The sequence below is a fragment of the Mastigoproctus giganteus genome, chromosome 5, assembly GCF_048544385.1.
Source record: "Mastigoproctus giganteus isolate SK-2022 chromosome 5, ASM4854438v1, whole genome shotgun sequence".
Taxonomy (NCBI): domain Eukaryota; kingdom Metazoa; phylum Arthropoda; class Arachnida; order Uropygi; family Thelyphonidae; genus Mastigoproctus; species Mastigoproctus giganteus.
Window position 1 is genome coordinate 104,717,139 of NC_143579.1, and position 16,941 is coordinate 104,734,079.

The 16,941-nt window shown below is 37.9% G+C and overlaps 1 protein-coding gene across 2 annotated transcripts in view; it reads right to left on the reverse strand.

Annotated features, from left to right (window-relative positions):
- Nucleotides 1–16,941, reverse strand: part of LOC150085605 (uncharacterized) — a 400,641-nt gene that overhangs the window by 318,328 nt on the left and 65,372 nt on the right. The window contains exon 2 of one of the 2 annotated variants that reach the window (XM_090373388.1): nt 10,011–10,175. In XM_090373388.1, coding sequence (XP_090229514.1) covers nt 10,011–10,175 — 165 coding nt within the window. Of the gene's footprint in view, nt 1–10,010; nt 10,194–16,941 lie in introns of both variants that reach the window. The other variant, XM_090373387.1, reaches the window with a different exon arrangement.

Genomic DNA, 16,941 nt, shown 5'->3' on the forward strand with positions numbered 1-16,941 from the left:
CAAAATTAAAGATGTCTTTTAAAATTCCATATCTCCAAGCCGTGTCGTACGCTTTTTCCATATCAAAGAAAACCGACACCTGGTGCTCACGTTTCAGGAAAGCATCACGTATAGATGTTTCCAAGCGGATTAAATGGTCAAGTGTTGACCTATTCCTACGGAAGGCACACTGTATCTTGGAAAGGAGGTCGTTAGCTTCTAAATACCACAAAAGACGAGCATTGTCCATTCTTTCCAGGATCTTGCACAAGCAGCTCGTCAGAGTGATAGGACGGTAATTTTTTGGTATTTTTGGATCCTTTCCTGGTTTCGAAAAGGGAAGGACGGTTGCCATGAGTCCGGAAATGTCTCTTCAATATAGATTCTATTATAGAGATGGAGCAAACGATCCATGGATTCCGATGAAAGGTGTTTAATCATCTCATAATGGATGTCGTCTGGCCCAACAGCACTCGCCTTGGATAGTGAGGGTGCTGCTTTCAGCTCCCACTGTGTAAAGAGCTGATTGTATTCCTCGCGATTGTTAGAGGACAGCTTCAGGTGATGTTTTTCTGATCTTTGTTTGAGTGAAAGGAACTCTGGGGGGGGGGGGTACGATGTTTCTGGAGACACTTTAGCGAATGTCTCCCCGAGGGTATTTGCAATTGCAGTTAGATCAGCAATTGTACATCCATTATGTTCCAGGATCGATGAAGGGTGTGAGGTGTATTTGCCCTTCATTTTCCAAACTTTGTCCCAGATGGCTTTGGGATTGGCAGCCCATGTAAGGAAAGATGAAAATTTGATCCAAGATTCCTTTTGGCTCTGACTTCTAATGTACCGTGCTTTGGCACGTGCACATTTGAAGGCTATTAAATTATCTGTGGTGGGGTATCGACGAAATATTTCCCATGCTTTGTTTTGAGCCTTCCTAGCTGCTGTGCATTCTCCATTCCACCATGGTTCTGGAAAACGTGGAAAGCAGGACGATGTCCTTGAATACCACTATACAACTATAGTGGTATTGAACATTGCCAGATGACGAAAGGCATTCCAGTCGGCATGATCAATCTTCCAACGTGGTATCCTCGACTGGTGACATTGTCTCCCATTTGAAATGGTGGATAACACGGGGAAGTGATCACTACCATAAAGGTTTTCTTCAACCTCCCATGTACTCAGAGGCAGGAGAGAAGGGGAGCAGATGGAAAGATCAATGGCAGTAAATGTACGGGTAGCCGTGTGGAAAAAGGTGTTAGATCCCACATTTAGAAGGGCCAGATCATTGTTTTCAAGCAATCGCTCGATAATCCGACCTCTTCTGTTGATGTCAGAATTACTCCACAGTGGATTATGCCAATTGAAATCCCCTAATAATAGAAAAGGGAGTGGCAGTTGCTTAATGAGATCATCAAGGTCTGCCTGGGCGGTGTCGTTCCAAGGTGGCAAATAAATGGAGCAAACAGTTAAAAGGAACCCTAATGTAACACGAACTGCTACAGCCTCTAGATTACTGGTAAGAAGCACAGCTTGAAAGGGGTTGTGGTTACCCACAAGGATAGCGACTCATTCGTGGGCAGGTCCATCCCCAGCTCTGTCTCTGCGAATAACTGTGTAGTTACGTAAGTAAGGGTCCTCATTTGCCTTTAAATACGTCTCCTGTAAGCAAAAGCAAGTTGGTTCGTGCTTACTCAGGAGAGCCTTGATGTCATCTCTATTTCTACGAAATCCACGGCAATTCCAGTGGAGAAATTTAAATGTACCCATTATTTTGATTTAATGGGTCCGTCTGGTGGCTTCTGAAGGGCTGAGGGCTTCATTTTCTCAGTCCTGGGTTTATCTCTCTTTGGAAAGACTGGACACTGGCCTGTATCCATTTCTTCTTCTTTCGCAAAGAGTTCCAGGACAGACTCGTCCTGTACCTCCTTATCTTCGACATCCATTGTCTCTTGGATTGTAGATGCCTGTAGAGGCATCTACAATCCAAGGAGGCACGGATATAGCAGTGGCGGCTGACTGTGATTTTTGGGTGGGCTTTTGGGAACTTAATAAATAGCGCGCAATGGGGGTGACTCCCTTGGTGGAATACTCATATCAGTCTGAGTACCAATGGTACTTTTCCCAGAAGCTTTCTGGGCATATGAGGGCTTGACGCTATTTATAGGTTGGATGCACCTTCTGGTCTCCTGATAGATGTTTTTAATTTTTGAATTTCCTTCTCATCTTTCCACCGCTGGCATGCTCGAGAGTATGCAGGGTGTTCTCCTTGGCAGTAGCACAACTTGGCTTAGAAGCTAAACATTTCTTGCTCTCGTGGTCTTTAGCACCACATCGAGCACAGGCAGGATTGCCACAACAAGCTGCTTGAGAGTGGCCATACTTTTGGCATTTAAAACACCTCAGTGGGTTCGGGATATAAATCCTCACTGGGCAGTTTAAATAGCCTGCTTTTATGGAACTTGGAGGGCGTGGGGTGTTGAACGTTACGATGAGAACTCGGGTAGGGACGAGATTCCCATCCTTCTGCATCGATATTCTTTTGACAGCCATCACTCCTTGGTCTTTAAGTTCAGAGCAGATCTCTTCTTCAGAAACATGAAGAAAATCCCACTCTGATATGACACCGCGTGAGAAATTCAAGGTTTTATGGGGAGTAACAATTATGGGTAATCCCCCTAACGAAGTGGCTTTCAGTAGTTGCTGTGCATGTTTTTGGCTTGCAGCCTCAACTAAAATGTCTCCAGAACATAGCCTTTTGACAGATTTTGGAGATCCTGTCAACCCTTCTATCCTTTCTGGATGAAAAAGGGTGACATTTTCCCAAGTGCCTGTTCTCTGGTGGAATGGAGAATGAGGAAAAGCGGTGTCACAGATGGTGGTGTATCCTCAGTTCTGGCTCTTTTTGCAGAGGTGTTTTCTGCGGTTTCGTCTCGATTAGGTAGCCTTGTTGGGACCCCAGAAGAAATAGAATTTAAATTACTCATATGAGTAAGATAAAAATTTCAGATGCCCTATGTACCTCACCCACCACGGAGCCCTACGAGGGGACGCCCACTCGTGAACTAGCAGGTACTACCTACACGAATGGGATGCCAAGTTAGCTTAGAGGCACCATACCCACGTTTCCAATAAGCCTTGATCCCGTCCCAGGGCCAAAGGGAGGGAGGCTTATTGGAACGCAGTTGACCCTAGCAGTAAGAACCACCCGCCGATTGATCCCAGTCGGGCCAGTCTGGGACCACCCGTCTTGTTGAAGCAGGGGCCAAAGTGGTGTATTAAGGCTGGGCCCCTCAACCACCAGGATCCCCCTTTCCAAATTCCACGGATCACGGCACACGGCTGCACACGCCGGATTCCAATGATGTAACCCTGGAACCAAGGTATGGGCGTTAGATCCCAGTGATGCTAACCTGGAAAACCAGCAGCATTACTGGGAGTCCCCTCACCACGTACAGGTGCCCACGTTGAGGGGTATATTCTATGACAGCATATAATATAGCATGCATATATATATATATATATATATATATATATCCATTATTTTAAATTAAATAAAACATAAGCCAGTAGTATGGCAAAAACTGTAGAGCGAAAATTAACATAAAAATAACCCAAATAAACAATCGAACGAAAAGAAAGAATAGATATAAATAGTAGCCCAGAAACCCTAATATAATTTCGATCTTTAAATCCAATTAACAAAAACTATACAATTTTTAGGATAATGCCAATTAGTTATTAATTTAGCGGTACCCCCCCGAGAGGTACCAGTTCCGAAAGACGTGAAATATCACCCAAAGAGGGTTAAAGGAACTACCAAACGATAACAAAATCAAAATAAACTAAAATAAAATAGAATAGACTGACCATCATGCCCCATATCGACAGAGGACCACGAGGCCAATAATGGTCATGGAATCGCTGCATTTCAATCGTCATACAAAACATCGCAAAGGCGGAAATATCGAAGAACCAAACCACCCTTCCATTCTCCGATAGATCAACCAATGCAGAGGATTTGCATGGCGGTGGTCCTTATGCAGCGAAAATAGACTATAGAACAGACAGCACTCTAAAGCAGAGCCACACTACTGACATACTGTAAGCTGAATCAGCTTATATTGAAGAAAAAAAGGAAATAGGTGGCGACACAGGCGTTGCTAAATTAGCATATCGACCCATTACTATTGAATTATATTAAATGTTGACGAAAATTAAATTATAATAAAAAATTAAAATAATTAAGCATTCATTAGAGGCAGCAACTTGCAATTCCTCCATATGAAGCCGAAATATATACTATCATTGAATTATATTAAATAAAGTTAAATTATAATAAAATGAATAAATAATTAAGCATTCATTAGAGGCAGCGACATGCAATTCCTCCATATGAAGCTGAAATACATCCATTATTTTAAATTAAATAAAACATAAGCCAGTAGTATGGCAAAAACTGTAGAGCGAAAATTAACATAAAAATAACCCAAATAAACAATCGAACGAAAAGAAAGAATAGATATAAATAGTAGCCCAGAAACCCTAATATAATTTCGATCTTTAAATCCAATTAACAAAAACTATACAATTTTTAGGATAATGCCAATTAGTTATTAATTTAGCGGTACCCCCCCGAGAGGTACCAGTTCCGAAAGACGTGAAATATCACCCAAAGAGGGTTAAAGGAACTACCAAACGGTACCGCTAAATTAATAACTAATTGGCATTATCCTAAAAATTGTATAGTTTTTGTTAATTGGATTTAAAGATCGAAATTATATTAGGGTTTCTGGGCTACTATTTATATCTATTCTTTCTTTTCGTTCGATTGTTTATTTGGGTTATTTTTATGTTAATTTTCGCTCTACAGTTTTTGCCATACTACTGGCTTATGTTTTATTTAATTTAAAATAATGGATGTATTTCAGCTTCATATGGAGGAATTGCATGTCGCTGCCTCTAATGAATGCTTAATTATTTATTCATTTTATTATAATTTAACTTTATTTAATATAATTCAATGATAGTATATATATATATATATATTTTTTTTTTTTTTTCAAGCATGGTTGCCAGATTTTGATGTTTTAAAAACTTAAATTTTGCAATTTTAAAGAAGACAACACAAGATTTTTTAAAATCCAAACTCTGGATTTTACTGAATGTACTCGAAAATAAACTTCTTTGGCAACGTATGCATTCACATTAAGATACAACCAAAGCAATGTTTATGTAGCACAAATGAGTACAGTATGTTTTCAAACCTGGGATTTTTCTGGATTGTCTGTTAGACACAACCAGATTATGACTTCAGCAAGGAAGATTCTCTTGCATATATTTCTATTTTCAGAAATGGTGAGTCAAAATTTTGTTTAATTCTCTTCATAACAAAAGCTCCACTGCCTAGATAGCTATCAAGAGCATTTTCAAGTTTAACCAGAGAAGATCTGAAGGACATTGTTTTTTTTTTTTTTTGTTCTCATACTCAGCATTACTAGCATTTATTTTTTCCTAGACATATTTTGGGCTTAGTCTCAAGCCTGGCAAACTCATTTTTGTAGATCGATAGTGCATCTAGCATTTCTCAAGCCATGGTCGGCAAGGCGATGTAAAGTGCATTGATGTCAGTTACACACAACAGAGTGACATAAACCAGCTGCTATTTGAGCCCCTTTTTGTACTCATAAACCACTGTATCGAATGTGCCACCTTGCGACCAGTGATCGTCATTGCATAAGCTGGTATGAGAGGAAAGTGATTTCTTTTGGCACAGATTGCACAATTGTTGTCCAATGATACACTCGCAGTTTGCCTTGCGAGTGGCACAGCTGCAGGATCGATGTTGTTTGATTGCATGTATCTCGCCGCCTTCTTGCAAGCTAATTTTCCAATCTTAGTCGAGGTGGTAAAGTCGAGCCACAATTGTTGTATCTGTTGCTCTTTGTTGTATTCGATCTTAGATAAATTACCAAAGGCTCCATTAGCGAGGCCATCAGTAACATCCACGTTGGCGATGATGATATGCAGCTTTCTGATGAATGACCAGTGGGAGCTTGTAGGGTAATCCACTGTGTCGATAACTGACATTTTAAAGTTTCTGGTGAACTTGTGCTTCTTGCTCTGCATTCGTGCAACCCATGAAGATGTCTTGCACGACTGATTCCACTTTCTCCTCTGTGGCACTGAGGATTGCGCAGTTGTACTCGTTGATGGAATTATTTCTCAAGTAGAGTCATATACCGTTTAGACAGAGGTGATCGGCTTCCTCCCGAGCGAAGAAACGTGACTTGATACGTTCTTGCTCATTCTGATCTAATTTAGCTCCGTTACCGATTTTGGCTAACACAGATGAGAATGTGATGCTCAACTGGTGCATAACTTGATCAAGTTTGTAGTATTTCAGGCCATGCCAGAAAGTGGGGCTGGCAATGCGATGCTTTATCTGTTTATAGACCAGAGTAGCTGACATAAGTCCCCAATTAGAAGCATGTCCTGTCTGCCAAAACTCATTTTGACATTTCCAGTTATTGTTTTAGCCTGATACTGCTCCCCTTATTCTGTAACTTGTACAATAGCTAAAGCAAGTGCAGCCAACTAATTTCATTGATATTCAGAGTCAAGAACATTGTAGGTTTACTGAGCTGCCGAATCACAGTGAATAGATAACGTTTACTTAGAGCCCCGTAGTAGGTCGAGTTTGGAATTGTTCTTAGGAAGGCCAAATTGTTTTCGATACAGCTATTAACGTATTCTTTGGATTGAACTTGCTTGCAGGTCAGTTTTGTATCTTTACCTATATATTTTAAAGCCACCGTCAAAGAATCTCTCGTTCTCAATCTCATTATCTTCATTGCTATGTAAAGGAGATGATATGGAGTAACACCACGTCAGTCAGATCGTCTGAGCTTGCTCGTTGCCATCATGAACGAAGTCACACATAAATGCTCTCTGAATGGTTTGAATTGTCCAAGATAAATGCTGGGAAAGGACTGTTCCTCTGTGAGCACAGAAAATAGTAAACTCTGTGGGACTTTTGTTTCTCCTGGAGCGATTCTAAGATAGTCGCTCCACAACAACGTTTGCTGTTGGGTGATGAGACATTCCTTGATCAGAACTGCTTTGCTTATGTCGTCTTTGGCCAAATTAATTTCCATGTGACTCATCGAAGAATGACTGATCTATCGTGATTTGATACAATCGATAGAGAGGTGTGTCGACCAAATATTGAAGCCGCACTTTAACCACTCGCTTTCTTACTAACCCGATTAAATAGCTGGACTTGTGTATTTTCTTTCATTTTATATGCACATTTATACAATGATATGATCATCATCAATCTCCCTTGGCAAGCATTGGACCAGAGTGTTAACTGAAACAGGCACATTGATCACTTGGCCCAGAATGCCATATTGTCCATATGCATGTCTCAGGCACCTTATTTGCATGAACAGTAAGTGAGGAGAAATAGGCCTCTCTGTCACTAAATCCAACTTCGGTAAATGCAATGGAATTTCTGGGTAGGCAAATCTGTTCGACTTATATAGCACTGTAATGGCGTTGTTTTTAAGTGATCCTCTGTAGCTATTACACACAAGAATCCCATCGACATTAACATTTGGAAATGCAGTGCGTATCAATGGTACATCTTTAGCACCTGGTTTTTTTGTGTCGTTTTCAAACTATATATGATCGCATATGTAGCATACAGAATAAAAATTACTTTTCATAAATATCCTTACAAACTCTCGATGCGCATTCTTATGTAAACAGTAGTCAGTGTAAGGAAAGGGAGCTGTTGTTGTTGTTATGGGGGGTTTGATGGCACATAGGCTGCTATGGCTATATGCAGCTTATTCATTTATAATGTGAGGAAATTTCATGAAATCAGAAATGATTAAAAAGTCCAGTTAGCTTGAGATAGTTGAAAAATTCATAAATATTTGCCTCGTCACCAATGAGATTCTCTAAAGTTATTGGTTTATCAAGATTTACCAGTGATATCAGGGTTGAACTTCTGTCTTGTATGGTAGGGGCAGTCAATGAGAAAGTTTTTGACAGATTTTGAGAACAATGTGAACACTGTGGTGGATCATCTTCTGTGAGTAAATAAAGGTGGGTCAGATGAGTATGACCTATTCTTGCCCTTGAAAGGACTACTTCTCGTCTTGATGTACAGACACTGGAGTGCCAAATTTTCAGATCCTGTTTAAACTGCAAGAGTTTATTATTAGTTTGAGAGTGCCAGATTGTTGTCCATTCTGATAGGCATGCAGCATGAATGATTAACGCAGTCTCATGCTGGAACAGGGATATTGGTTAAATTTAAGGTGGTTGGATTTTTTGCAGCTTTGTCAGCAAGTTCATTGCCCAAAATAGCAGAATGTCCTAGAATCCAACAGAAGGTAACTAGTTGGGGGCATTCTTCAATCTGCAGTAATAAGCTTCTAATTTCATCAAGAACAGGGTGAACTTTATCTGAGGAATTACATAATGCCATGATTGAGCTGAGGTAATCAGTACAAATAACAGATTTTAAAGAACAGTCAGAACAGGGATTTTCTAAAGCTAATTTAATTGCATATAATTTGCTGAGAAGATACTGAATTCAAATGGAAGAGATGCTGAAAGAGTGATATTCAAAAACACTGCGGCTGGGGGAAAGGGAGCTTGATCATTTAAACTCATCGGCTCCACAATTGGAGAAATACTCTGTTGTAAATAATTAATAACTCACTGCAGGTACATCATCTAATAATGAATTAGATGGAGCAATATTGCTGGTTGAAGGTACTACTAAATCCAACGTTTGATTTTCTGTTTGCCTTTTACGCAACCTCGATAGTCTTTGTATCATTCTCGTACACTCATTGCTACCTCCATCTTTATTTTGTTAGGTTGGCTTGCTTGATACTCTTGACAACACTGTGCATTTGACTTTGGCATCGTTGAACACTCAGCTATAGCAGTGTAGCATTCAGTCCCTTTCACTATTCAGAAAATTATTGATGTGAAAACATCTAGGCACCTAATAATGGAATGAAATGAAATTGCAGACTGTAACAATACAAATACTTGTATTGTTGCAATTATAATATTCAACAAATGGCTACAATCAAATGGGTAATTAGGCTAACCTCTTCCAAACACTGATTCAGTAGAAAAAGCAGCGGGCTTGTGCATAAAACATTACATCATTCATACTAAATATTTCGGACTGAAGTATGAAGCTAATGTCACTAATATTGATTCGGTAGAGTAAGTAATGGGTGTGAGCATAAAATGTTACATCATCCATGATTTCAGTTCTAGCTGTTCGATTTTAGAATGGTTCTGATTTTCATCAAAAATGTTTACACATAAAACATCTTTCATGCATACAGGATATACACGCATTTTTTTTTTGATGTACCCAGTAATATAGTTTGCATAACACTCAAAATTCTTTTAAAGTTTTAGACTTTAATGGAGAATACATACTAAAAATTGCTAAAAAAAAAACTTGCCACACATTTTAAAAAATGTCCCCTAATAATTACTTGTGTATATGAAAATACAAGTTTCTCATAATACCTGTAATTCAAGGATATGTGTCATAAGTCAGAAAAATATGGATGTTCTCTTTATCATGTGACTTGAGATTTTTTACATCATATGCTGTGAATTAAATAAAGCTGAACTCCATTTGCAACACAGAATACCTATACAGAAAGGGCTTTTTTTTTTTTACGTCATTTTAACATTTTTTTTTTTTTTTACTTCAAACCTGGTACCTAGATCTGAAACAGATTCTTGAAGCAAAAGATCTGAAACAAATTTGTCAAACACTCTCTTAAATAGTATATTTTTTAAAATTAAATTATAATACAAAATTAAATAGAAATCTGAATACAATTAATCAATTTCGGCAACAATTTTCATTTTGCTACTTTTAGACAAAAGAATACTGTATAAATGTAAATTTGATGTCCTTTTTTTAATACAAATAAACTTTATTCATAAAATGGGTTACTAATATTTTTAAATATAAAAACCTTTTCTGCATTCTCCTCTTCCATCTTTAATGCAAGAGCATTGATGTCTGCAGCACTATTATTAACTATTTCTTGTAATTTCTCTGAAATAAAGTTCCAGAACTGAACAGCCTTCAACTTTTCTTCTGCACCCATTCCTGGAACAAGTGCCACAGCTTCTTCAATCTTTAAAGATATAAAAGACTACAAATTAAAAAAAAAAAATTTACATTAGCATGATGGCAAGAATAATATATTCTTTATACTAATATAATTACACCTGAAATACATTTATACAACCTCCATTAATTATATTATATAGAAACATAGGGCTTAACATAAGCAACATAATTAACAGGTAAATAAGAGCAAATAAGTTTACTTTTCTTTATTATTTGAGATTAAACTGGCTATACATGTCCAACCAATCTCCAAATATCACTCTGAAACTAATGATTCGAAATATTTTTCTTGAATATTTGCCAATTTAAACTGTATATTATGCACTTCATCTTTAAATACTTAAATTTATTTTTCCATATATCCCCCACCACTATGTATATTTTACTCACCACTGAACCAAAGCTTGATCTCCTTACTGCCTCATAAAAGTTGTTGTTAGTCTCCAAGAGTCACTTCTTATTACAACAATAACAGCATCATCACCAGTGTGGTGTTCTCTGTGCAGGCTTCATCAGGTCAAACAGGTGAAAGTCTAATGATGAAAGATCAGGAATGTTCAGGGCATGTGCCAGAATAATCTGCCAAAAATCTGCAATGGACTCTCTTGTCAAGATGCTGGTATGGCATCTAGAATTCTAGACGTCATACCGCATCCTGACTGAGAAATAAATTTGTCCTTTTTCTCAGGGCTCATTCTTGTAATTCATGTCTTCAGTTTCACTCCACACAGCAACCAGAACTGATCATGCGTTCCTGTTCCAGAAAATCCACAAGAATAATCCTTCGTTTATTAAAAAAAAAAAAAAAACAGAAAACATGATTTTTCTAGGAGACAACAAAATCCATGAATTTCTTCATCAGAGAACCCTTTTCACCATTTCACAGACTGCTACTTTGACTCCAGTTCGTAGTGGTGTACTCGGGTCTTATCTTCAGTGAAAATGTCATTTAAGAAAATCATCACCCATGGTGTCACACTACTCCAAAAGATGCAGAAATCTGCTATCCATTCCTGATCTGGCATTTGCAATCATTGAATCTATCTGGCGCACAACTTCTTGTTCCATGTTGTCCATAATTTTTTCCAAGGCAATTATGGACACATTTCCCTTGCATACATTTCCTGAGCCTTAATGCATCAATCTTCAAAAATGAGTTTAACCACTGTCTCCTCATTTTCTGCAATTACTGCAGTATCAGAACAGCCTGACCGTGGCATGTCTTTCACACCAATACCACCATCACTCACATGCCTAACCACCTCCTGTGTCACATTGGCTATTACATTCCCATAAATGTTTTCAAATTTCAGTGACCATAATGGACACAATGTTCTGTTCTCGGCATTCAAGATCTTAATATTTTCAAGATCTTTACTTGTTAACAGGAGAGACTGCTTCTACAGGGATGGGATACACTTAAATAGAAAGGGTGCAAGAATGTTTGCTGATGCTATCGAGGCAGTGTTAGGTGGGTCGGAAACTGCTAGATTGGGGGATACACGGACTAATAGATTAACAGTAGCCACTGGCAGAGGTGAAAGTGATTCTTGCACTGCTTCTATTAGAATGAGCAGCAGCCTGGAAAATAAGATGCAGGATATTTCAGAGACTGCTGGGAGTCATTGGGGTACAAGTAAACACATGGGTTGTGTTAGGGTAGCTAAGAAAAAGAACAGGTGCATGTATACTTGCGTGTACACCAATGCTAGGAGTTTGGTAAATAAATTTGATGAATTTGATATTGCTCAAAGCATCAAAGGCAGATATTGTTGGGATATCAGAGACGTGGTGTCACACAGATATAAGTAATGCAGAACTGGAATTTGGGGAGTACAACGTCTACAGAAAGGATAGACAGGATAGGAAGGGAGGAGGGGTTATGCTATTAGTTAAGAAACACATAAAATCCAAGGAAGTGAAGCCAGTCGACATCACTGGACAGTGCAGTGTCGAGTCAGTTTGGTGTGACATAAGCATTGGGAGATCAAAATTGAGAGTAGGAGTCTGCTATAGGCCTAATGACTCTGATGAGTATAATAAGAAACTGTACAGGGAAATAGAGTGGGCCAGTAAATCAGAGAGTCTTCTAATGGGGGATTTTAATTTCCCAGATATTGACTGGAATTTGTGGGTTGGTTACTCACACACTAGCAAGGCTTTTGTGGATTTATTGGATGGTTGTTTTCTAAATCAGCATGTTCGGGAGGCAACTAGAGAGAGCAATATTCTTGATTTGATTATCAGTAGTGATTCTTCATGCACTAAGAATCTGCAGATACAGCAACCACAAGGTGGCAGTGATCACAGTATGCTGAAGTGGGATTTACTCAAGGAGATAACTACCATCAGAGGTAAAGGGAAGGGTTATAGCTTTCGTAAAGGCGACTACGATGGTCTGAGACAGTATTTAAGTTCTATACAGTGGGACCAACTGATGATGTTACCAACAGCAAACTCAAAATGGGAAGCATTCAAAGAACTTATCTTGGAAGCTACTAGGCTTTACATACCAACTAAGAAATATTGTTCAAGGTTCAGGCCTAAATGGATGTCAGATGAACTAATGAGACATATGGCAGAGAAGAAAAATGCATGGGATACATATAAATTAACATGTGACACAGAAGCCTGTGATAGATATAAGTTGATCTGTAACAAAGTTAAGGAGGTTAGGCAGGCGAAGGCAGATTACGAGAAATCTTTGGCAAGGGATGCAAAGAAAAACAGCAAGGAGTTCTTTACTTATGTAAACTCTAGAAAGAAGGGGTTGAATCAGATTGGTCCACTAGATATCGATGGTTCAAGTGTTCATGATCCTGCTCAGGTAGCTAACAAACTAAATCAATATTTTGCATCTACATTCACACGAGGAGTTATTCAGGAAGGGGAATGCCATAGATGAAGTAAACACTGGCAGTGAGCTAGATGATCTTGTAATAAATGAGAGTAAAGTGGAGGAGAAATTGTTGAAGATAAATACAAGAAAGGAACCTGAGGTGGATGGGATCTATCCAGTTATATTAAAGGAGGCAGCAAAGGAAGTAAGCAATTTGTTAGCCATAATTATGAGAGCTTCCTTGGACTCAGGGGGAGGTACCCATAGACTGGAGATGTGCAAATGTAACCCCAATTCACAAAGGAGGATCAAAGGCTGACACAAGTAATTATAGACCTGTGAGTTTAACTTCTGTTCCAGGAAAATTAATGGAAGCACAGGTTAAAGAAGCACTGCAGGATCATCTTGACAAGAATTCAGTTATAGCTCAGACACAGCATGGTTTTGTTAAGGGAAGGGCTTGCCTGACCAACTTGATTGGATACTATGATGTAGTCACAAAAGAATTGGATGCAGGGAATAACTTTGACATTATATATTTGGATCTTAGAAAGGCTTTTGATACTGTTGCACATGGAAGACTGCTGCACAAATTGGGGCAGTGTGCATTAGAGGCAAATTGCTGCTATGGATAAAGAGATGGTTGAGTGGCAGAAGACAGAGTGGTAATTAATGAACACCGCTCATCGTGGACTAATGTTATTAGTGGAGTCCTTCAGGGTTCAGTGTTGGGTCCATTGTTGTTTTCTGTATTTATAAATTATTGATGATGGTATATCAAGCTTAATGTCCAAGTTTGCAGATGATACAAAGGTTGGCAGGGTTGTTAAGGACGCTACGCTGCTGCAACAGGATCTGGAAAGGTTGAGGAGATGGGCAGAGAGGTGGCAAATGAAGTTTAACATTGACAAATGTAAAGTACTACATATGGGAAACAGCAACCCCAGAGCAATGTATGAACTCTGTGGTACTACACTGACAGTGGTAGAGAATGAAAAGGACCTGGGGGTAATTGGGCAGGCAGATATGAAGTTCTCTGAGCAGTGCAGACGGGCTGCAAGAGTAGCTCATGGTGTCTTATCAATGATATACAGGAATTTTTCTAGCAGGGATAGGGAGGTGATTATTCCCTTGTATAAGGCAATGGTCAGGCCGCACCTTGAGTACTGTATACAGGTCTGGAGGCCTCATTTCAAGAAGGATGTAGAGCTGCTGGAACGAGTACAGAGAAGGGCAACAAGGTTAGTGAACGGAACGAAGGGGTGCTCTTACAAAGAAAGGCTTAAGTTTTGCAAATTACAGTGTCTGGAGACTAGGTACCGGCAAGGTGCTCTGATAGAGGTGTACAAAGCCTTGAATGGTTTGAGCATGCTCAATGCTGATGGGATACTGCCTCTTGCAAAGAATAATCACCTGAGAGGGCATAAATTCAAATTGAGAAAAAACAGATGTAGGATAGATGTGCGGAAATTTGCCTTTAGCCAGCGGGTTGTTGGTTGGTGGAACAGACTTCCATCCCTTGTTGTGGAAGCTGATAGCCTAAATAAATTTAAGCCTCAGCTGGACAGGCATTTCGAACAAACGGAGGGGTGAAGTGGAAGGGGTTTTTTTTTTTTTTTTTTTTTGGCTGATGCTGCATAAGCTTGCTTTCTTGCCTCATATGCCTCTACTAATGCTAATGCTAATAACACACTGCTGCACCCTCCATTTTCATATACCAATGAAGGCCTGCCATTTTGCATGTAGTTTTAAAATTTGCTGGCTATTTGTGGTAACATTTAAATGATCAACTGACACTATTACATTTTGTATGCCATATCATATGAGTAGGAAAAAAATTTGAAGAAATTAGTTTTGAAATGACCCAGCTAGTTAAGACTTAATAATGTGCAGAAGGCTGTAATGATTAGTTTTCATGACATGGTAGATATTGCACTTAAGACATTTACTTCTTCACACAAACTATACAAAGATGTTTCACGCATCCTAGAGAACTTAATTTGTTGTCTAGGAATTTACCAAAAAATTTAGTGGTATGTTTTATGAGAATTCTTTGAGAGTTTAGGGTAATGTCTGAATCAGGATGCATTTGTAGTTGACTTTTGAGAAGAGATGCAATAACCATTATTTATGATTCACATATCTATTTTATACCCACAGAACACTGCACTGATTGAAATAAAAAATAATTGTGGAATCGTAAAGTATCATTGCTAGCTGAGACATCGTTATCTCCTTTATGGCACATGCTATTGCATTGCTAGATTTGTAAATTAGAGCTGAAAGATCTTTTGGCTTTTTTCATTTGCTATTTTGAATCTGATTTATATTTTTTTTTTACTTATATGCAGAAATGAGTTAACATCTCTTCAGCATTACTTTTCACAGTTTGTAACAATTCCTTTAATATGATACAATGGTGTTTAATTTTATAAATCATTATCTGATTATATCACATTTAAGTAAGATTTTTAATGAACCCCTATGCATTTTTTCTGCATTTTTCTTGAATACTTATCAGCATACAAAATCTTCCTTAACAGTATTACTTTAATGCTGCAATGAAGCAAACTTATGTAACATCAGTTATCTGCTGTTTTATATCACTTTTTTACTCTTTTATTCCATTAGGGTTTTCCCACTTGTGCAGGAATTTACTTATACCCATTTTAGAAACAGGCTAGATATAAGCAAATTTCTAGGCAGGAGGAAATCACTAATAGAATAAAAGAATGCAAAAATGTGACACAAAACAGGAGTTAACTCTGTAGCAAATGTTTTACAAAAACTGAAGAAATGCCATCAGGATGTTGGTTTTGTTTTTATTGGCGCATTAGCTACTAAGGCTATAATGCGCCTGCCATCAGGACTTAGAGCTGTTTGGTATTCTTCTAATATCTTTCTCTCAGAATACTCTGAGTGAAATGTGTCTAGTATAATAAGAGGAGATTTGTAAAGATCCCTGATGCAAGAGTTAGAAGAAAAGTAAGATGTTAATTGGTTATCTATCTTTAGATGAGGATACAATCATAATCCACTGTTGGATTATTGTTGATGCAACAAAGATAGAAGTACGGATAAACAGAAACTGTGGCAAATAACTCTGGCCAGAGACTAGAAGGCCTGACTACCATTTGGACAAGAAGTAAATTTCCCACTCCTGTGTCTTTACAAAATCAAGTTTGGATTTATTAATAATTTGTATATGACTGTGGTACACATTATTGTAGAAAGAAAATAAAGCTGGATATTCTGATACATTCAAACTGCAATGTACTATTCATACCTTGAACAGCCTTAACACCTACCATAATTAAACTTGAAAAAAGCGTTACATGAATAAACTATTAGGTAGCAATATTTAATAAAAATTAGTTAATGTATGCAGTGCATTACAAAGCATGTTAGTGAACAGTAATAATTCATAATTTATAAAAAAACATAGCAATAATTTATGATTTCTAAAAAAACATAACAATAATTCATGATTTATAAAAAATAAAAAAAAAGCAAAAAGTAACAATTATGCACGAACCATATGCCACATTGCCCATCTACTCATCAACCAGCACATGACAAAAGACAAAATATTCAGTGTTTCAGCTACAATATACAGTATATGGATAATCTATGTAATATGTATTTTAAAAAAAATAATAATAATAACTGCTGGATTTCTATTTGTCCAATTTTAATGAAATTTGGGAAGGCTTAACAAATCATTCTAACAAGTTGAAATATAAAATTTCATGAAAATCTATCCACTGGAAGTTGAGTTATTAAATGTGGGCTGGCAAAGAAATAATAATTGCCAATTTCTATTCGTCCAATTTTAGTGAAATTTGGGATGATTTAAAAAATCTTTTTAAAAGGCCCAAAAAGAAAATTTCATGAAAATCCATCCAGTAGGAGCTGCTATTACATGCAATCA